This window comes from Carassius auratus, chromosome 9, assembly GCF_003368295.1.
Source record: "Carassius auratus strain Wakin chromosome 9, ASM336829v1, whole genome shotgun sequence".
Taxonomy (NCBI): Eukaryota; Metazoa; Chordata; class Actinopteri; order Cypriniformes; family Cyprinidae; genus Carassius; species Carassius auratus.
In genome coordinates this window covers 1984832-2008116 of record NC_039251.1, presented here as the reverse complement: position 1 = coordinate 2008116, position 23285 = coordinate 1984832, and the positions used below count along the sequence as shown (strand labels likewise).

Sequence of the window (23285 nt, the reverse complement as noted above, 5' to 3'; positions counted from 1 at the left end):
CATTATTTTTTTCAATTCTGCTGGCTGCGCAATTTGGTTTTAGTAGCCTATATCAAGTATATAATTTGATAAATATGGGAGACAAATAGCCTATATTTATTCTTTGTTGTTTGTGCCGAACAATAAAGTTCATCGATTTCGTAGCGCAATAGATGACTGAATGTCATTTCTCTTAGAAGTGCTGTCGTTTCAGGTCAGAGCTATTATTCAGTCTGCCTTGGCGGTCTCTGTTCCCCTCTACACTGGTGTGGACCACTCTGAAAGCCTGGCCGAGCTGACCCTGACCTGCAGTCATTGTTCACAGAGCTTGGTATTCCCCTCGCAGCACACTCCAGCCTCTGAAGGATGGCCTTTTAGGACCGGTGTTCAATTCAACCCCCCCCCCCCCCCCAACACATTCAATTTACCAAACCTCACAGGCTTTCTCTTCAGTTGCACTTTTCTTTCTACACAAGCTCACATTTAGGTTTGTGTACATGTGGTTTTACCCACGCCATCTTGTGTTGTACCTAAATTGCTCTTTGTTTGGTCCTGGCTTGCCCTCCCTTTCCACTCATTTGACAGAAAAGCACTGTTTGACACAGATGGGACACCCTCATAACCAAGAAAAGCAGAATCTATCAATTATGGCTATGTTTTCTGAGTCAGTGAAGTGTAAGGGATTGTAACGGAAGGCTTCTGGGAATCCTGAGCACTGTGTATTGACTGATATTGATTGTCAGTTGCAGTTTGACCTAAAGATACAGACACAGAAGTCTACTAATGCTTTTACATCTGTTTTCAGCAAATATTTCTCCCGCACTGATTTCTGCTCAGAAGGAAGTTGTTTTATATTTAAAAGGATTTGGAATTTGGAGAATCAATTCATTTCTGGCTGTAAAAGTCTGGCCTAAGTTAGATATTATCAACAGTCCTATGAAGGAAGTTTTGCGTATGGTTTGTTTTTGCAGAATTTGTATGCATACCTGTGTTATAATGTCATGGCAAATCTGACGAAGGCTTGCTATCATGTCATTGATTGTTGTTATGGTATTGTGTCATTACTCTTTCATGGTCTTAGAATGTATGTCACACTTTGATATAGATCTGATACTGAGTGTGTCTTATCTTCTAATTGTGTTTTTGGTTCGGCTGAGTTATGGTTTGCTGTTGGGAGACAGTAACAGTTAGTGAGGAGGGATGAAATGGAGAGACGTTTACAGAGGAAGTGCCCTGTCTGACATCAGCTGTGGAGGGTCTGTTCTGTGTTTATTTATTTGTCTGATATATCTAGACCTTGGCCCTGGAAATTGTCTACACATTCAGCCACTGATGCTGATTTAACTTGAAAGTAGTGAAGACAGCCAGATGAAGACAACTAACTAACTAACTAACTAACTAACAACTACATTTATTCAGCGAGAAGGCATTAAATTGATCAAAAGTGAAAATAGTTACGAAAAATATATATTTCAAATAAATGGTGTTCTTTTGAACTTTATATTATGCACAAAAATGTCAAAGAGTTCTTGAAGTATTGATTACTTTGTGGTGCAGTAAAGGGTTAACACAGCAGGTAATGTTTACACAGTTCATTGGAAATAAACAAGATTCATTTAATCTCTTCATTCATGCCATTGTTTAGAGCCAGAAAACAGCATCCTTTCATAGCCGACATTCTTTGCTACGAAATGGACTTACTGAAGAATTTCAAAGGAATGTGACCTCAGAGAAATCAAACAAACGTATTTAAAGTAGCAAGGAAAATCTTCATAAGCGGGTGAAAGCATTCGGCATTCCCACCACAAGCTTGTATAAGCCCTTTAATGAAATGCACTGTGCAGTCGGCCCAGACGGCTGCCTTCTTGACTGATGGAATCACTCATACCAAGAGATTAGTCAAATGCACACAGGGGCCTTGACCCCGAGAAGTGCCGTATGCTCTGCCCTTCACCATACCTGAAGTGAACATGCAACAGCAGGAACGGGGTCCTGTCTGTGCCTTTTTTTTTTTTTTTTTACGGATCAGGGCAGAATGGCTGCACCATTCCGGCATCAGCCCCACTGAGGAATGCTGAGCTAATCTTCAGGTGCTGGAGCAAATTCCAGCCTTCACTTTCTCCTTTAAAGACCCTCATCATATAAGTAAACAAGCTAGAAGTTTTTGTAAGTGCTAGAGGTTTGATGAGCATTGTGTACAATGATGACTTAAGTCAAAAAGATTATGGAGCTGTTTTGATGTTAATATGTTATTAGTTTAATGTGCAGACTGGCTCTCTGGTACGTTAACATTTTTGTTAGTTTGAGTGGCGAAATATTGACTAAACCATAGGTTTTGGGTAGGACAATGTTCTAATATTATCAATAGTGATGCACCGATATCACTTTTTCCAGGACTTGCGTGGTATCGATAGTTTTATTTTTGGTACTTTCTGACACAGAGAACCGATACCAATATTTTATTGCATTTGTAAACATTTTTAATATTGGGTACAGAAACCAAAAGAGTATGTATAAGTTTAGCTGGTTAACTTCATTTATGAAATGGATACAGTCAAACCAAAACGTATTACCTTCAATCTTTTTTTCACATCATCACAGTTTATTCTCTAAAGTTTAGAACAGTGGTTCCCAGACTGGGTGACCACCGGGGGTGCGCGAGAGAATGTTTGTAATGGCGGGGAAAAATATTGTCTATTTATTTTTACGTATTTAACTGAGGTAAACTTCACATGCGAAAGTTTTATTAAGAAATAACATTTCATATTACAAGCTATAAATTACTCATGATTTAATTTCATTTTACAAACACATCTGTGTCACAATGTCGCAGTGTCAGTGGAAACAGGAACAGATGGTACATTTGAATGAAGACGTTTTGTAGTTTTTTATTGCTTAGGGTGTATATATTCATAAAGAGAGAGATACAGAGAGTACAATATAATAAGATGCTTTCGACGCTGTCGCAAAAGACACAGTACAAGCACATATTAATCCATGTTGTGATAATTGAGGAGAGACCATATTTGCAGTGGCGTCCGAAATAATTCCACATGTTTAAAGTCCAGTGTGACCTCCCCTTTAGTTGGGCAACCCTTAGCCTTAATGACTGCCTGTAGACTCCTGGGCATACTGTCATCCAGGTTCATGCAAACCTGTACTTAATTTTTCTTTTTTTTTTTTACCAGACTCTGTATTAATATTTTTTGGTCCCAAATTTGTATCAGTTTTACTGGTAGTCTACTGTATGAATAATTTTTGGGTATAATTTGTCACAGTTAAGTTTATTTTGCTATCCTCATTTACATAAATGAATTATAGTGTCCTGCACCCACTATAGTAAAAATGGTCTCTGATAAATTTTTCATTGACTGCATATCCTTCGGTTAATTTCACACTTAGTTTTGCCCAGTAAAATGTATGTTACAAGGTTTTGTTACTTTGTATATCTTTTTTATTTATATTTTTAACTTTTTTGCTCTATGGTTCATCATCTTTAATTTAATAGCATTAAGGCTGCTCCAATGCAGCGGCTTAGTGCTGGAATCACATGCTTTGCTGTAATGATACAGGGAACCATTCATTACAAATCTCCTAACTGTGATATTTTCACAAAAAGTCGCATATTTATTTATATATTTTTTTTTTCTGAAACGTGTTGTGATTTATATTCCAAAGCCACTCCTATAATACAGAAACACTCAAGCAAGCAAAACACGCGAAACGCGTGCATGTATCTGTACTGGTGCAGAATGAGAAGGACAAGTAGTAACAGGCCGTTACAGCCTAGCGCATTTCACACAGGCTGCTAGATTCAATTTTGCTGGAAAGTCATGTATGCCTAAGGTTGAAAATAAATTGTTTATAGTGAATGCCCCTATAAATGGTCATATTTGTATGATTTAGTTTTAATCCAAATGATGCACGCGCTAAGTGAGTGAAAATCAAAGATCACATAACAGAAGTGTGAGTGCTCTCTCTCTCCCCCTCCCTACTGTTAAGTAACTTGTGCATTGTTTTACTTACTTATTTGACAAATTTGACCGAACTACAAACTTTCCAGTGATGAAAGGTATATTCACTCGACAAGCTCGCTCATTGTAATGAGTACGAACGAGTACAGGAGCTCAGTATTGGGCTGATACTGGTGCATCCCAAATTATCAATTAGACAGTGGAGTGTTAAGGTATCTTATTTGAAGTTATATAAGATATATGTGAATATATATTTATATATTGGGAATAACAATATACAGGTGCATCTCAATAAATTAGAATGTCATGAAAAAGTTCATTTATTTCAGTAATTCAATTAAAATTGTGAAACTCGTTTATTAAATAAATTCAGTGCACACATACTGAAGTAGTTTAGGTCTTTGGTTATTTTAATTGTGATGATTTTGGCTCACATTTAACAAAAACCCACCAATTCACTATTTCAACAAATTAGCATATGGTGACATGCCAATCAGCTAATCAACTCAAAACACCTGCAAAGGTTTTCCGAGCTTTCAAAATGGTCTCTCAGTTTGAATCACTAGGCTACACAATCATGGGGAAGACTGCTGATCTGACAGTTGTTCAGAAGACAATCATTGACACCCTTCACAAGGAGGGTAAGCCACAAACATCCACAAACATCCATTGCCACAGAAGCTGACTGTTCACAGAGTGCTGTATCCAAGCATGTTAACAGAAAGTTTAGTAAAAGTGTGGAAGAAAAAGATGCACAACCAACCCAGAGAACCGCAGCATTATGAGGATTGTCAAGCAAAATTGATTCAAGAATTTGAGTGAACTTCACAAGGAATTAACTGAGGCTGGGGTCAAGGCATACAGACGTTCCAAGGAATTTGGCTACAGTTGTCGTATTCCTCTTTAAGCCACTCCTGAGGCGTCTTACCTGGGGTAAGGAGAAGAAGAACCGGACTGTTGCCCAGTGGTCCAAAGTCCTCTTTTCAGATGAGAGCAAGTATTGTATTTAAGTTCGAAACCAAGGTCCTAGAGTCTGGAGGAAGAGTGGAGAAGCTCATAGCCAAGTTGCTTGAAGTCCAGTGTTAAGTTTCCACAGTCTGTGATGATTTGGGGTGCAATGTCATCTGCTGGTGTTGGTCCACTGTGTTTTTTGAAAACCAAAGTGACTGCACCTGTTTACCAAGAAATTTTGGAGCACTTCTTGCTTCCTTCTGCTGACCAGCTTTTTGAAGATGCTGATTTCATTTTCCAGCAGGATTTGGGACCTGCCCACACTGCCAAAAGCACCAAAAGTTGGTTAAATGACCATTAGTGTGCTTGACTGACCAGCAAACTCACCAGACCTGAACCCCAGAGAGAATCTATGGGCTATTGTCAAGAGGAAAATGAGAAACAAGAGACCAAAAAATGCACATGAGCTGAAGGCCACTGTAAAAGAAACCTTCCATACCATCTCAGCAGTGCCACAAACTGATCACCTCCATGCCACGCTGAATTGAGGCAGTAATTTAAATTAAAATCGGTGGGTTTTTGTTAAATGTGAGCCAAAATAATCACAATTAAATGAACCAAAGACTTTTAACTACTTCAGTCTTTGTGCATTGAATTTATTTAATACATGAGTTTCACAATTTGAGTTGAATTACTGAAATGAATTTTTCCAAATTTGAAATGGCCATTAACTGGTTAAAAACGTTATTTTATCGTTCCATTTAATATTTGAAATTTGCTGTCAACCAATCACGAATTCCAGTAGAACGTCCTATGCAAATGTGATGCTAAAGCCAACGAGTGAAATATCGCTCAGCTGTGAACTCATCATAGGTCAGTCGCAATGGCAATGCACCACACTTCGAGTTTATCTGAGGATAGTGTGAGATGAATTTAACAGATCAAACGCACCTACAGCGCTTCTGTGAATGGAGAAAACAGAAAAACTATAGGCTTACATAAAAAGGAATAAAGGCATATATACTAAATATATTTCACTTAAATCATATTGACAGATTAATGAAACAAAAGGAAAAATTAGCAAAATTATGGTTCATTGTGACACGTTCCAAAGTTTTTGGAAAGGAAAACGAAACCGCAGAGAGTAGTTTTCTTTATTTTGCAAAAGCTTTACATGGGTTGTTCATATGCTGAAAAACAATGCGTATAGAAATGGTTTTATATCAGAAATTGATAGTAAATTAGACAAATAATTTCAAAGAAACAGCAAGTAACATTGAATTAAATGTGAAAGCAGAAAACAGTACTCCAAAAATATTTTTCTTTTACAACCATCTTTTACTGTGTGTAGCATTGTGTAGCCTACGTAAAAAAAAATGCATATTTAAAACAGAAATACAGAAATATTCTTATATAAAAGTGTTATTTCTATGGCACAAACACAATGAAAATTACTAGAGTGATAACAATATTATGATATATATATATATATATATATATATATATATATATATATATATATATATAATGTATTCAAAACATTCATCCATCACCCCTTGAGTGATTTTATCATTTTTTTCTACTAAATAAATAAATATGGCTCCAAAATGTTTTATTTTAGTAGCCAGTGCCTCTTTCGTCATAATTTTTGTCTGGAATCTTGGTTTTACGTCTTGTTAGGTTGTCCATATTTTCATGAAGATGTCTGCGAGAATTATTTCAGAAAAATTTTGCTTCGTTTACTTGTGTCTTAATGTTCCTAAGTATGATTTATCCCTGTAGTAAACCTGACATTCCATCCTAGAGCAGAGTATCTGCATTTGTTCTGTTCATCTTCCTGTTCATTTACTAAAAGTAAAAAGATGCCACGACAAGTTCCAAACTCAAGGATACCATGATATAATCTTCCAAGTAAGCAGTAATGAAGGCATACATCCAGTGTCTTGGTCACTGTGGTCAGTTAGTGGTTAGAGTTCTTCACAGGCTCCCTCTATGTCTGCTGGCGCACTGATGAGTAAATCCTGCTGGTGAGTCATGGGACTTTGTGGAAAGCTCCATTCCTTCCCTTATCTCCGTTGTTGTTGCCAGAGTCTTCATGTTTACAACTGGACAGCTGAACATCTGTTGTGACGAGTACTCCACCCTTCTCTGTGAGACAGACTCATTCACTCAGAGGTTTCCTATCACGGTCTGAGTGACTGGATTCAGAAAGCAAAACGGAGAGGTATATATAGTATCAGTGGATACAAACTCACTTTTACATGCTTTTTTTTTTTTTTTTTTGCTATATGATGATTTGGCCAGAAGCTAAAGATTAGATTTTGGACATTTATATTTGTTTAGTAAATTGCTCTGGATCTGGGTGACCATTCACTATAATAATAATAATAATAATAATAATAATAATAATAATAATAATAATAATAATAATAATAATAAATCCTTATTATACACTTTTATGTCATTTGTAAAATCAGTAAATAACAACATTAATGACATATTTTAATACACAAGGTTGTGCAAAATTTCACTTTGAAGAACTGGCTCTGTTTCAATCCATGAGTTTGAATTCTCTTTTTTTCCTTTGTTATTCCATCCATTCATCCCTCCTTCCCTCCCTCAATCCATTCATTCCACCCTCTCTCCTTCCATTCATCCATCTATACATCCATCCAGCCACCCATCCATCTAAACATTCATCCAACATCCATCCATCCATTCATTCATCCTCCCCCCTACCTTTATCCATCCATCCATCCATCCAAACTATTGCTTCAGTGCTTTTAAACAAGGCTTCGTTAAACCAACATTCAAAATATGTCTTCAGTTTTCCATTTCTAGTTTCAAATTGCAATTGAATATGATTTTCTTTGCATTTCAATTGATTTTAATTGCTCTCCCCGCTTACATTCAAATTTGAATGAAAAAATGCATTCATTGTACTACCATAATTTAAATTGAGGAATTCTGAATTATAATTTAAAAGACATTCTCATGCAAAAGCATGAATGTATGGAGTTATTGCAGTAGCTATTTTTAAAAGGAGACATGCCTATAACATTCTAGAGGTTTCCCTGCCTGCAATCCAAATATCCCAGAGATTCACTCCACCCTTAAGATAACATTGCATCAGATAGATAACATGTCTGGCTCCTCTCACACTCACACACATTACAGCAGCGTAACTTAGCATTTGAAGGTGCTGTATGCTTTTTCTGAGAGTGTCTATGTGTCAGCACAGATAGGACCGGAAAAGGCCTACTGCTTTCAAAGCACACACTGCATATTTTTCTCATTGGCTCTCAGGATGCAAACAGCTGTCCAACTTCCCAATCTAATCTTTACTCTGGCCTGGTACTCGGCCGCCTGAACGCTGGCCCTCACATCAGCTGATAACTGTGGTCAACATGAGGAAGTGACTGAGATAACTGTGGGATTATTCAGTGCTTAAGTGCATTAGGTAAGATGTGTGAAATCCATGGTCATTACCTCAGTCAGGCGCACTTGAGCAATCCACGCCCAGTGCCACCTTTTTTGGGCAAACGGATCATGTCATCATTGTGGAATTGGAAAAAACAGCATTAAACATCGACATGTGCTTTGTAAGGGGGTTTTGAGCTTTGGCAATTGTTGAGCTTTGGTTGCTGTAGAGTGAGAAGAAAACAATCTGAATCACTGTGTCATTATGCCTTTCCTTATTAATGAATAAACTGGGACAGGCTGCACAACGAACAAGAATGTAACATCCAAAGGTAAACATTTCCTAAATAGAAACTGTTCTCTTGTTTTGTTGCATGTACTGTCTGCCCTCTTCACAACATTCCTGTTTCTGTTTTCCCCCCATTAAATAGTTACCTGTGGTGTGGTTCTGGCACAGGACGCTGGAATGTTCAGTATGCACCTGAAATGTCATCAATCAAAGTATTTACATTAAATCACACAATGGGATCCATATTAAAACAGAGGCTTTTGTTGGGTTGACTTGTCTGGTGGTAGATTACGGGCAAGCTTCCAATCTCAAATAGAGCAGCCTTTGAGAGTGGAAAAACTTAAGATGGTATCTCGAGCCAAGGCATCATCATCAGAGGCATCAGAGAACCGCAAACTGTGTGTGGTACTCATTCCCTCTTTGACTCAGCACTCTGTGAAATTTATTTTTAATCCGGTGATAACTGTAGCCTTTGACTTATGTTGTACCCCAAGGGAAAGCCCAAAGTCTGATGGGTATCTAGTCCGGCAGAGGTCCAGCTCTCTGTTCTTTAATGTTGTGCTGTCCTTGGGTCACTCGTTCCTGTCCAATAAACATTTTTTGGGTTTTATCGTTTTGTGTGTTGAATCAATCCGATAATGGCAAGAAAATAAGCATTCTTTTAACATTTTTCAAATATCCAACTGGCAGAAAATGTTCCTCGTGCTTCCTACATGTCAACAGTCACGATAGGAGTTTGCTGATGCCTTGCTGTTAGGGACACAACTAATGATTATTGCTGATTATTTAAAGCAGCAACCAAGAAAAGCATGTTATTTCATATCTTAGTTATTTTCATTACATTGCAAATGTAGAGTCTAATAACTAATTCCTTAGCTAAATCAATAATGCATTTGGAATTATTGCGTTCCGTCTTTTTGATGTGCATTCGTATTCACCCTCATGCTCGGTCAGTGAAGTCACTGAAGTTCGTTGGTTTTTGGTTTGTCGGTTGTTTCCATGCAAAAAAATAAATACATGCATGGAATCCGAACATTTACAGATATAGCCATAAAATGTAAGTTGGGTGCTGTCAAAAACATTTCAGATTCATCAAAACAGTGCAAGACTTTTCTGCTATGTTTAGATGTGTTTTATTTATTGATACAATTTGCAAACACATGAACTACTGGCAATATTTAAAATGTAGGTCTTTTAACATCCTATATTTTACCAAGTAATGAAATATCAAACAAATTTTGCTTTTCACAATGAAAAACAGCCTGAAAACCTGTTTCAATTTTTCACACTTCAAAGATAGATCGATATAAAATCTATGTATGTATGTGTGTGCGTGCATATATATATATATATTATTTTTAGTATATTAACTGAGTAAAGAGACATTTAAAAAGTGCATTTGAAGTGATTGCCCCATGTGTAACTATGGCAGCCATGGTTAATCATATCCCTAGGAGTGGGCAGGACCTTGTTGCTAACTGTGTCTATAGAATTGCGTTTTATAATGGCGCACAGGCTTGACAAATTAGTACTGAAATTCATGCAGTCCTGTGTACAATGCAACATACTGTAGAATAATATTGGAGGCACTGTAACCTCTCCTATGTGAGCGGTTCAGCCAAAAATTCAGGGATTCATTTAGTTTAGTTCTGTCAAATATCCAGGCTTATATATATGTCTATTTATGGATACATTTTAATGCCACAGTGCCTAATATTCCCTTCCATATGGAACATTCCCTCAGTGTGTATCTTGTATGTTGACTCGGTCCACATTCATTAGCATAGAAGAGCATGTCAAGCCTGTGTGTATCTTTTCATCTGATCAGGTTGCCTTCTGTCTTTGTGTCTTTGTTTCTAGCTTCCTTTTAACCAATAGGTGTGTCACCCAAGAGCGACATTCCGCTACTCTTTCCACTGCCCTTCTCTCTTACATGCCTCTTCCGACAGTTTCTCCTCACAAAGGTCTTCTTTCTTCAATACGTGATGGAGACGGCAGCATCTTGAGACACCCACACTCAGGATCGCTGTTTTGAACGAATCATAAAATTTCCCCAAAGCCGAACAATGGAAAACAATGAGGCACCTGCTAAATAATGAGCCATCAGTCAGCCGTGATGAGCCACGCAGGCATGATGACTCTTTAAAAAGGCCTGCGATGAATGTACAACCACACCTGAAATCCCCTCCAATGGAAATCCCCCTCATACAAACACACAGTGTTCTCGGCGATCCAAATATGCCCTTATTTATCCCCATATTTTCCTTGTGTTGTGAGATCAGAGAGTCACAGGCTTTTGTCTGTGAACTTGAAGGCAGAGCCGTGCTGCAGTTTCACTTGTGCTCATCATTGTCACTATCACCATCAGCGGTTTCAGTCCTTGCATGCACCACGTCACATGAATGCAAGGAGAAACTCTGCCTGGCTGAACAAAAGGCCAGCTGTTTGCTCTTGGCTCTTTTAACTGTGGCGTACGCGCGGGGAATTACTCCCCAAGTACAAGTCTTCTTTCTGTCTTTCTTCCGTTCTCCAAAGGTTAAAATAATCCCATCCTTCAGAATGCTGCCACAAAGCAGCCTCGTGTAGCTCAGCCAATGGCCAGAGCAAAGCCAATGTCAACATACTGTTTGGCTGTGATGGATATGAAATGAGTTTTGGTTGCCAGACAGAGGGTAAGGGGTGATTGACTGTGTGCCCTTTTCATGCCTTACACTGTAATATCAGCTCGTTCACAGTGGCGACTCTCTCCTAGGTTTCCATATAGTGGTGACCCTCGTTGATCCCTGGTCCCCCAGCCATTACTAGGTAGAACCACGGCACAAATGGAAGCTTTGTGAGCTTGAATGTACTCTGGTGCTCAAGGAGTCAAGAGGTCAATGCGGAGGGGAGGAGGGAAGTGGAGAGTGACAAACCTTAGGTTGTTTCCCTGTGGAGTTAAATGCGTTTCCTTCGACCGTGATGATTGGGAATGAACTTTTTGTTTAATTATCCATTTTAGATTCAGGCTTGAGCTTTAAAGGACAAATCAAAAATCTATTTAGTGTGTTTTTTTTTTTTTTTTTCTGTAATTGCTTAGGTGTGCAGACGTTGGACGATTGCCAGGTTAATGAACTTTCTGCTCATTGGGCCACTCAAGCATGCTTTCACATTCCCAAGTCTTTTTACCCGGGCCTGTAATCCCCCTCTGAGAGTTCACAGGCCTTGTGCAGGTCAATTCTAGGGTTGAAATTTCAAGCAGCATTTAAACTTGATGTAAAAAGGGGGAAGAATAATCAGTTTTAGTTTTGTTTAGATTCTCTCAGGCCTGCATACTTTTCGTCTCACATGCATTAAAAGTCTAAATGCTTTTTTTTTTTTGTAATAAATAGCATGTTTTTCAAATTTGAAGAATAATTAAAAGTATATAAAAAAATACACTAGCATTTAAATGAACACTCAGTTAAAAAAAAAAAAAAAAATAGGCTCATTTTCCAACTCCCCTAGAGTTAAACAATTGCGTTTTTTAAACAGTTCAGTTGAGTTGTTCTCTCACGAGATCTTGGGAAAAAGTCTCATGATTTATTTCCACATCAAGATGCATGATCGGATACAATAAGCCTTGAATACCACTCCGGAGAGGTTTTCAAGATAGTGTGGATTTAGTGTGCATGAAGGGCACTGCACTTTGGCGTTTTTAAGATCTGGGACAGTCTTGCGCACTTACTTCCTGTCGTGTGCACACGCTCTCAAGTGGCCAAGACCGCAAGTGTGGGTATTTGGACAAGGCATATGTAGTTGCAGAGTTGCTGGGGAATATTTTCAGATGCTGCGTTATATCACTGCACCTGAACAGCATATATGTCAGGTGAATGTGAACCAAGTAGAACCACATGTGGGTTTATGAAATTATAAGCAATTCTTGCCTATAATAATTGCCATTTTAATAACGAATTATGCCAAGTGTGTGTCTAATACATTCGATTTATTCACAATAAAGACACCTGTTAACCTCAGATGGTGTGTATAGATTGAATTGTATGCGTTTTGTCATGTAAGATGGTTTGAGGTGTTTTCTTAACTTGTGTGTGGCTTCACAAGTTTGCCTGGAGCGTCGCTATGGTGTCATTAACATTCCAGCAGTCATGTCGGCACCGTTAACACTCCGCTACATGACAAGACAGCTCTGTCTGTAGCTCTCTACCTTGTAGAGACTTTCTTTCCAAAGTCTCGTACGTTTCTCACACCCCTACACCTGCCTACACAAACAAATACATATATACACAAACCAAACTGAATAACTAAGAAAGTAAAACCGGAATAGTTATTTTTGTTACACGTGGGTGTCACTTCTGACTCATATCATTCTTGTGCTGTCATTTGAAGAAGACGTCTACAAACATGTCATTTTTCACACCACTTTATCTGCCTTTCTTGACAGATGCAAGACAGGAACACTTCAGGTAATTATCTGTGTTATGTGGTATGTTTTGGAAAGCACTTGTTTTGCTAGGCTTGCACTAGGATTCGGCAGAAAACGCCCCAACCGTTGGTAGGTGCGCTGGCCTAGCTCTCTCTGTTTGCCTAAGGGATCTTAGCATTTTGGATCTATACCTCCAGGGCTCAGAAAAGGAGGTACATTTTGATAGTGATTCCAGGGGACCCACTCTGATATAATTGGTCTCTGTGCCTACATGTTTGCAGTGAGAGCCCTCTTGCCTCCGAGCCAAGAATGTACTAAGAATGACAAATATTGAAACCATGGAGCACAGTCATTAAATTTATGTTCAGCTTGTTACCTAGTGTGTGTATATATATATTCTCATCTTGTCGATCGATATCTCTGTGTGAGGTTGCAGGTATTGTGTTCATCTCATTGTCTTAACCAAGCACTTTTGCAAGCTTTGCAGAACACTGCATAGAACTGCAGCGGTTACAAGATTGCTTCCTCTGTCTTGTAATCATACACAGACTAACTTAAAAAAAACAAAAAATTGGGTAAAACTTTAGTATAGGGACCAATTCTCACTATGAACAAATTGCTTATTAGCATGTCTGTTATTAACATATTGGCTATTTATTAGTACTTGTAAAGCACATATTCTGCATGACCACATTCTATATACCTAATCCTACACAATACTCAAATTTAAGAACTAACTATTAATAAGCAGCAAATTAGCAGTTCATTGAGGCAAAAGTCTAAGTTAATAATGGGAATTGGACCTTTAAATAAAGTGTGACCATAAATTGTATATTCTTTTAAATGCATGCAAGAGTGGGACTGGCAGTAAACAATGTGTTATAGTTTTGACACTTTTTAGAAAAGCAACTTGTTCACAGGGATGCAAAGTAAGAATTTATTTTAAAGTTACAAAATATTTAAGAAAGAATATTTTTATTTGACATAATCTGTACAGAGATGACATCTGTTTACCTAAATGACTTTGTAACAAGCTAAGAAATAACTCTTATTAAATAGAAGACTGGAATATTAAAGACAGGAAGAGATTGTGTTTCATCGGTTTGCTGTACATAGTATAAAAAAATTAGACAGAGCTACAAATGGAATCCATAATGTTGTACCCTGATTATTAGGCCTCTTGAGAAGTATGAATAAGTATTTTACAAATATTGGAATGGCCTTGCCACCTTATTATAATAGCTAAAATATTGGCCTCTTTGGTACAATTAATTAGGTACAATACATTTTTCACAAAATTCAGTTTTACTACAAAAATAACATTTTCGATGGCAGTTGTTTTTTTGTTTTTTTTTTTACTAATTCCGCAACTTTTCAGTGCAAACATCGTAACAATCATCCGCTTTGGAAAGCAAGCGAAAGACCACATTTCAAGTATTGATAAAGAGTTAAAGACAAGCAGAAAGAAGAATTCAGTTTGTTTGACATAGGTCAGGATTATTATACATTGCATAGTTCGTGCGGCACTTTATATTAAAAGGACTAAGGGCAAGGGTAGGTCCACCTCTATGTACCCTTTTGAAGGCTTTGCAATATGCAAGTGCTTTAAATTGTGCATTTCGAGAGTTTTCGCAAGTGCTGTACTCCCTGTAAACCAGCTGGACAGAATGGAAGCAGCTCCGCGGAACAAACACTGCTGCAAGCGTTGTCAGCCACTGAAGTGTGCAGATGAAGGAAGCGGTGAAGTTTGCGCTGTACCGGTTAGACCTCAAGATTTAGTTATGCAGTCTGCTGCAGTCAGGATGTGCACATATTATTAGTAGAACGGCAGAAGTGGTTTTAGTTTCAAGATGTTCTTGTCCAGAGGTGCTTACAGTTTGAGTAGAAGCCTCACAACAGAGATTTAGCAATGCCGCTGACAACTAGAGTCATTGCTGTGGGAATGCCTCTGGGATCGACAGGGAAGATGACATGCGCTGATTTGGAAATCTCCATATCAGCTAGAATGATTTGTCATATTGTCTTTAGCTGTTGAAGTGCTGGTGTTCTGAAGTAGGAGATATGTCAGTGCTTGTACAAAGGGTCAAAAGGGTGACACCAGTTTGTCTAATTTTTGCTGTTGGAGAGGAAAGTATTGGGCCATTTTTTTTAAGTCTAGAAATGGCAAACTAGAGATAAACCATTTGGTGATCCCTTTCCCTTATCACCCCAAAGCCTTTTTGTTGATTAGAAGGACCCACCTGTCATACATCTGATGATCTACTGCTTGATGCACACACACACACAAACGTGTGTGTGATTGTACTTTGTGAGTGCACAAATATTAACAATCTATATGTATGGGGTTCAAAAAGACCATAAATATGACTGTCACTGCTTTCGTGTTATGTCTTAACATGGCTTTTTCTCAGGCACAGCCACACTCCTCCACGATCATGTTAGGCACATCACGCTTGACGATGTTGTACTCGTCATCAAAGTAGAGCATGGACATGGTGCTGAGTTTGGTGGGTATGCAGCAGGAGTTGACCGAACCAGGACTGATGCCTCTCATGCGGTACTGGTTAACTACTGCTGTGTGAAATGATGAGGCAGAGCCTGGAACACCTGCCATGTAAGCTGGGCAGCTGCCTTCACAGTAGTTCCCGTAGTACCCTGCTGGCGCGATGATCCAGTCGTTCCAGCCAATTAGCCGGAAGTCAATGTAAAACTGTTGTCGGCAGCACAAACCGCCATTGGTGCCGTCGCACTCCAGGCCTCGCTTTCGGATGCGGTGCTTGCTGTCTGTCTGCTGGGCACGGACCACCAGGAATGGACGGTGTGAGGGATCACTTGGGTCCACCAGGATGGGCAGAACGTTGGCAGCCTCGCAGCCCTCACAGTGAATGTCGAGGTCTTGTCGACGACCCCCTTTTGCAAGCATTTCCCGCACGGCTTCGGACACGGGAAAGGTGTGCCAGCCACTGCGTTTCAACTCCACACGCTTTTCCATCATGGGCCAGTGCACATTCTGCCCGCCAGGCTCATAGGAGCGCACCCTCACTGTCACCTTTCGCCGCAGTCCTTTTTCCTGAGTACCTGGCAACAGCTTGAAGTATAGCCACAGGTTTGCTTGCAACACATACAGGTTCTGATTCCCCTCATTTGAAATCAGGAAATAGAGGCTGGACTTTGATGGAGTCACATCGTCTGTAAAAAACAAACAAGTTTGTTAATTCTCAAGTAGCGACTCTTTCTTACAAAAGAAGCTTGTTTATGTCTTTTCTCAGCCCAAACAGGTCGTGATTCTGCTGTTGACTACCTCTCCTTGGCCACATTCGTTGACATAAACCACTTAACTTTTCAAGATAGACTAGATGCCACAGTTCTGGGCCCAAGTCCAGTTGGACTCATAGTTTGGGCTGAAGATGTTGGGCCGGGTGGAAGGATGGGGGGTCGGATGTGGGCCTTACCCCAGGGGGTTCATTGAGTTCACAGGGAGTACTGTGAAAACCCAGAGCTTCTGGAGCCGAAAGACTGACAACACAATGCATTGCAAGAGGTATTAGGAGACTGCTGTGGCACAGCCTAGCATTGAGCGTGTGCCCTTAAAATTAGACACATGATGAGGCATTGACATCACACTGGCCAGTTTCTGAATGCAACTGTGTAGCGAATTGTATTTAGAAAGTCCAAGATACAGAGTTTTTTTTTGTTGTTGTTGTTGTTGTTGTTGTAATTTGACTGTAATTATTTTTTGACCACCCAGAAAATTTGAAATTCACTTGTGACTCAAGTTGCACATGAATCACATTCACTGTAATCCTGATTGGAATGCCAGAGCTGTTTAATATTGGCAGGGTTTGAAACAGTAAAACCATGTTTGCCAACAGATTAGTTTGGTTTAATGTCAACAACTTGCTACAAAGGGTGGCTTCTTCAGTTGACAGCCTGAACTCACATACAGTAGTAGTCACATATGCACTCTCTCCGGATTGAAAAGACTTGAAAGCATGTTAAAAAGCTACAAATCAACCAGTAAATATCTGCATCATACAGTATGCTATCAGCTTTCAAAATGTTGTTATAGTTATTCTAGCTGTATAATATTATTAGCTGATTTTTTCAGGTGAGGGTTTTTTTAAACAAAAAAAAAGAAAATTCAGGTTAAGCTAGTTAAGATATCTAGTTAAGACCATCATTCAAATGCATATGTTGGTGACAAGCAGTGCTGTTTCTTTTTAACAAGGCTGTCAAGACTCATTTTGCTGGGAACCCGGCCCTTTATATCCCACAGTGCACACACACAGTCAGAATTCATCAGTGACGGAGAATCAAGCCTTGGAGAGGTGTCAGGTGTGAACAAGTATGTCCTATGATGATAGGGAACACATTCACTAAACTGATTACTCCACAATTTTACCTCGGTACCTGCCTTTATATGCCCCCTGGATACAAATATACTTGTATGGCCATGTGCTCAAGTGTTTCAGAACCTGTCTCAACAACTCCTGCTTAAAGTGGATCTAGTCAAACAAGGCTTTGTCCACTCTGCATTTTTCCAAGGCTGTGTGAACAGGGATGTTGTCAGTGTGGTGGGATACTTTATCCCCATAAATATCAACATTTTTCTACATTTGAATTGTTTCAACATATTTGCATAGAAACAAATGATTTGTGGAACACTTCAAAAACGTATAAGATTTTATATTTGACTATTTTGAGTTTGTTTACCTTGCTTGCTTCTACTGCATCCTGTGGTTCCCTCTGGCTGTTTAACTTTTATCATCTCTGTGCAAAGGTATGCAACTTGACAAATATTCATTTTAGCTATGCATACCGTAGGTATTTTTAGTTTGCTGAAATTTTTATTTTGTTGTCCTGTCAAATAGAGCATGGGCAAATGCACTTTTGACAAAATGGGCGTTAGCTTTGTTTCTGTAGATTGCTCTCATGCTTTAAATGCTTAATGTGAACTGCTTGTTGAAGATCAATAAGATCAAGACCATGGCCTGCTGCCTGATTAGATTTTGACTGTCTGCCAATCAGTTAGCACCACAGGGTCTAATTTCCTTGCTTGGATCGAATGTCAAAAAAACAAAGATTTCCATTTTCAAAGATTCAGTTTGGCTCTTTGACCTTATGGACACTGTGTCATGCCGAATAATGTCTAATAATGAAGTCTTAATACCCCCGTGCTGAACTGGTCCAGAAGAGTTCAAGGAGTCAGAATGGTTACACTGACAAATGAGAAGCGAGCATCTACCGCTCCGCTCCTGTGGCTACGGGACACCAAATACTTCTGAAATGGCCCATAGGACAGTGTCAATAGAGACCTAAAATTGGCAGCCATCCTGTCCTGTACCTTGGCAGCCCTCTTCTCATTGCTCTCCTAAAGCATGGAGCCAGATAGGAGCCACCTTCTGGCTTGCGGTCATACCATATAACAGCAGGGAAGAGCATGCAACACATGAGGCAACCCAAATGCCTGCTGCTGCAGTGATTTGCACATTGCATACTTCACAAATTCCTCTTTTTGTACCTCAGCAGAATGGATCTAGGGTTGTCCTAATGCTATACCCTGGCTGGCGGCCTTCACTTGAGGGGTTAGGGCCAGCTGGCCTTGAGGCAGATGGGGGTCCAGAGAGCCAGTATCATGATGCACTGCTGCTCACTGGTTCAAAGGTGTGGTGAATAAAAGGGGACACTGCAAAGAGGCCTGGTCGAGCTTTGATATTTGAAATGCATTTTCAGAGTAGGATATAAGAAGGCCATGCCCCCACCCCAGCCTCTCCGTCACCCACAACGACTCAAATGTCTCATGCATTATTCTGAGTGATTTCTTTTGTTTTCTTTTGTTGTTTTTGTTCCCAATGTTGACATATTGGGTTTAGCAAGAACGCACAGTACTCTCTCAATAATTGCCTTCTTTTGTTGCACTGTCATGCGTGCGCTCAGATCCTTCTTATTGGAGCAAGAAGTTCGGATAATGTCCAAGCTAATTGTGCTGCACAGTGTGTGAGACTGGAAGATAAAGAAGCCAGTTTTACAAGCTTAAATGTGTCAAACTGAGATATTGGAAAATTCTATAAAAAAAAAAAAAAAAGCAATTATAATGTTGGCATATCTGCTTTTCCTCTGTCCTTCCTGATAATTCTGATAGATTATGATTGTCTATATACAAAACTGGATTAAGGAACACTATTCACTGGTAGCTAGTTGCTTATTAGCACATATTAATATCTTAATCTGCATTACCATATTCTAGAAACTTACATTGATGGCTTAATGACATCATTAAAAAGGTTCAGAATGTTATCAGTGTTTATTTCCATACATTCTCCTGCAAATTGAACTGCACCATAGATTTATAATTGATGAACTGGTTATTCAAATGAAACCCAGAGTTTCATCAGTTCCCATCCTTTTTGACCAATGAATTTTCATGACTTACTCCAGCATTCAGGGTTGCTGCATAAGTATTGTATTGTATTTATAATATATATATATATATATATATATATATATATATATATATATATATATAAAACATTTAATGTACATTGATTATATTAAATTTTTTAGACCTCATATTTCCAGTTTGTTCATGACCATGGAAAAACTGTAATCACTTCAAAGAAATGTGTACTTTAAAAAAAATAATAAAAGGCATTCGTTTTTATTGGTTTTAACAAAATATTTTATGGCTGAATTGTCTGTTAAAAGGCATGATAATGTTCTTGCCCTCTTATTAACAAATTATCTGTAATACTTTGATTGCCAGTTTTTTATGCTATCTTGGCGTTCCCTGGGAAGTTTTAGGATTTTAATTACCTCAACAGCCACCTAGCAAAGGTCATAATTTGACAAATTACTTATTTTCTGTCAGCATATCTAATTATATGTTAAGAGGGGATGATTTGTTCTAATTGCTCCAGTTACATAAAATATCAGATCAAGGATGTAGGTCTCATTAACCCTTAAAGACCAACTTAATATTCTGTACTGTAATTTACTGTATTACATTTGCAGAAAAAAACATTGATCAATCCTTATTGATGTCATCAGATCTAAATATATATATATATATATATATATATATATATATATATATATATATATACACACACACTCATAAATAATGCAAAAGATGGAACTGGAAAATATGTGAAGTTTATCAAACCACTGATTTATGAAGTCCCCTCTCTGTTCGGATGCTGCTTATGAAGGCAGTAGGCATCTCAATAGGTATCGGAACTGACCCCACTAAATGTCACAGCTTACTAAAGTACACAATGTAGTCATTGTTTACTGACACTATTGCTAATAGTTTGGAAACAAAGTAGGCTTTCTGACCAGTAAATTATGTATTTGACTTGTAATATTTGTACATCTTGTGTATTCCAAACATGTTTTGTGATAAATGAACAAACACCCAAAAAAATAAATTTACTCCATAAATTTCAGTTGATAATTTGTACTTGTATGCTTAATTATGCTCAGCTGTAGTGACATTATGCAGATGTTGCAAAATATAAAACATGCTTAAATATAATTATTTTAAGTTAACTAATAGATTGTCAACATTTCTGGAAGATGGAATATTGTCGATCTTGTACACACCTGACTCGGCAAAACTGATTATTTCCGACGTTTCTTCTTGCACCTCGTTGTGGGCAGCGTGTCCATCAAAGTTGGGAATTTCAACCCTCCCGTCCTCTCGAACTTTACCCGCGTGAAGTTTGCGAAGCGCCGTTACCATGGCAGCTTTGGGAATGGGATGAGTGATATTTGGTCTCTCTCTCATCTGCAGTCGGTTCAATATGTGCCTTTTAACCGCCTCCAGAAAGTCTGTGTCCATTCGGCCCGAATCATCCGGATGCCCGAGTCCACAAGAGGCACACTGAGACTCCTGAGACACAGTCTCAGCTCCCAGACTACACTGAACTGAGAGTATGCAAGCCATTAAACAGGTTACAGAGAGGATGGGAATACTCATTTTCTTAAATAACGTGTCCATACAACAAACAAATCAGTTCATGAATCCCTACCGTAAAACAATTTGACCTATAAACAGGACAGAGTTGTACTTCCAACAACCTCCTTAGACAGATGCCCATTCACCATCATGCTCGCGGTCACTTTTGTGAGACGTTCACAGAAAGTGTGTGTTTTATCGCCCAGTAAACACATTGAGTAATAATGAGGGCTAGTCGCGAAACCGTCAGTCTTTATTGACGCTAGTTAAAAGCGCGAAAAGTCTCCGCATCTCCAAGGGAACTGACAAATGGACGCGCGTGAAGAGTCAAAACAAACCGGTTACTAATCTTGTGAGTTATTCCTTTAAAGGTCAGTGTAGTCAAGAAAAACCTTTCTTGTTTGAAGACAAAATGTGACTCTTTGTCTTTCCACCGGATATCAATAGCTCGTGCTCCTCTTCTCTCAGTAATAGTGTTGTGAATGGTGTATGTTCTCGCGTATATGTCTTCAGCCTCGGGAGAGATGTTGTCCTTGGGTCTTTTCTCTCGTGTAATCACGACACTAAAGCACCTCGCGCTGAAACTTTTTTATACTTCAAACCACGTGGGACGCTCGACCAACTGCGAGTGAGAGATTATGTGCTAAACAGGTTACGCTCACAGAGCCGCATCAGTCCAAAAAAAAAAAAAAAAAAAGGGAGCGAGCGAGCATGACCGCTGGATCTGTGTGTGACACGTAAGAGACATTTAACATCAACTTTTTTCATTGTGAAAACATAAGACTGCGGGGCTTTCATAACACAACAGAAATCGGTTTCTTTCAAGAAGCATAATAAAACATTGAGGCATAATATCAATTGCCAGTACTTGTTTTAACGTTAGTTTACACATCAAGATATTATTATCATTATTATTTAACGTACAAAGCAAAACGTTTATGGTTTCATAGTCACTCATTTCAGACCGGTTTCTGTAATGATTAATACAATAATGCAGGCGCTTTTGCGACTTGTTTTAAGAAATTCTCTCAAGTGTCGCTTTGTTTGCCAGTATATTTCACCACTGGTTCTCAAACCTGTCCTGGAGTACCCCTGTCCTGCACATTTTGTATGTCTCCCTCATTTATCACACCTTATTCAACTCATCAGCTCATTATTGGAGACTGCAAGACCTGAAGTGGGTGTGTCAGATATAGAGACACACACAAAACGTGCAGCCCTGGGGCTACTTCATGGAGAGGGTTGAGAACCCCTGCAGTAGGCTATTAATCGACTCTTTTTTTTTTTTTTTTACTGCGGATAGGAGGAGTGCATTGGCGACTTTTTTTCTGAAGTGATCTGACGCCCTCTATCGCTTCAACAAAATAAATACACGTTACATTTTCTGGGCATCTTCTATGAGCACATGTATCTTGAGTGGCACATTTTAATTTTGCGATTTTTTTCACATGGAAAGTCTTTAATAATTGTGTCTTATAAAATCTGTAGTATTCATATATATCATCATGAATGTTAAGTCTATATTTAATTATAATATACAACTTAATATTTTAATGGTTTTTGTAGCCTAATTAAAATAAATAAAAAGATTTAAAACGTTATTTTTTTTTTTTTTTTTTGCAATTGTAGTTCTTGTGCATTTATGCTGCCTCTCTGCAGCGTTAAACAGACTGGGTAAGAGAGCACATTTTGTTTAGAATATGTATGTGCCATTTTTCTGAAGATACAACCTCTATACCAGTTTTGCAGTCTAAAGCAGTAATTCTTAAAGTGTGGTCCGCGGACCCATCGCCCCCTAGTGGTCCGCGAAAAAAATGACCTAAATCTCTCCTCTTTGGAGCCAGACATTCAGAAACTGATGTGTGATAAGCAGCACCACCCATCTCATTAATATTCACGTTAAAGTTTTATATGGAAATCTCAAAATCTAAAATCCACAGATCTATTAGTTTTGTAATGTTCTAGTTTTGTTTCATGTGTAAAATCCCAGTAATTTCAGTGATAATGGACACTAAGGGGAACATTCTTTTCAGCATTTTATTGTTACCATAGTTACAACCATAGACTTCCTATACCCACCACCTCAGTTTTAAACTAATGGAATGGCATTAAGTGGGACCTAGGCTGTTACAGTGTTTAATTGCAGGTATTTTTTTTCACATGTGCAGTTTGTTGTTCATATTAAGCTGCAACTCATTTCGCATTTACTTTTTCAAATTAAATAAAAATTAATATAATAATTTCTGATCATATCATTGCATTTGTGTTTGAATAATTAGTTTTTGACTTTAAACAGTCGCATATTAAATGTAAATG

The 23285-nt window shown here is 38.5% G+C and overlaps 1 protein-coding gene across 2 annotated transcripts; it reads right to left on the bottom strand.

Moving 5' to 3' along the window:
- Positions 1–13935: 13935 nt before the first annotated feature.
- Positions 13936–21533, bottom strand: LOC113108177 (inhibin beta B chain). Of its 2 annotated transcripts, XM_026271034.1 has the most exons (3): positions 21043–21533; positions 20615–20938; positions 13936–16201 (listed from the first exon to the last, which is right to left on the bottom strand). In XM_026271034.1, the coding sequence occupies exons 2-3, from the start codon at positions 20850–20852 to the stop codon at positions 15420–15422; spliced, it is 1020 nt and encodes a 339-aa protein (XP_026126819.1). In that variant the 5' UTR covers positions 20853–20938; positions 21043–21533; the 3' UTR covers positions 13936–15419. The 2 variants fall into 2 exon arrangements, with proteins under 2 accessions (XP_026126819.1, XP_026126818.1); XM_026271033.1 differs by having other exon boundaries at positions 20615–21533.
- Between the last annotated feature and the right edge of the window lie 1752 nt (positions 21534–23285).

Coding starts and splice junctions, on each gene's coding strand:
- LOC113108177 (XM_026271033.1), bottom strand. CDS start 21,011: ATGGACACGTTATTTAAGAAAATGAGTATTCCCATCCTCTCTGTAACC. Junction 16,202..20,614: donor AATCAGTTTTGCCGAGTCAG/GTGTGTACAAGA, acceptor TGTTTTTTACAG/ACGATGTGACTCCATCAAAG.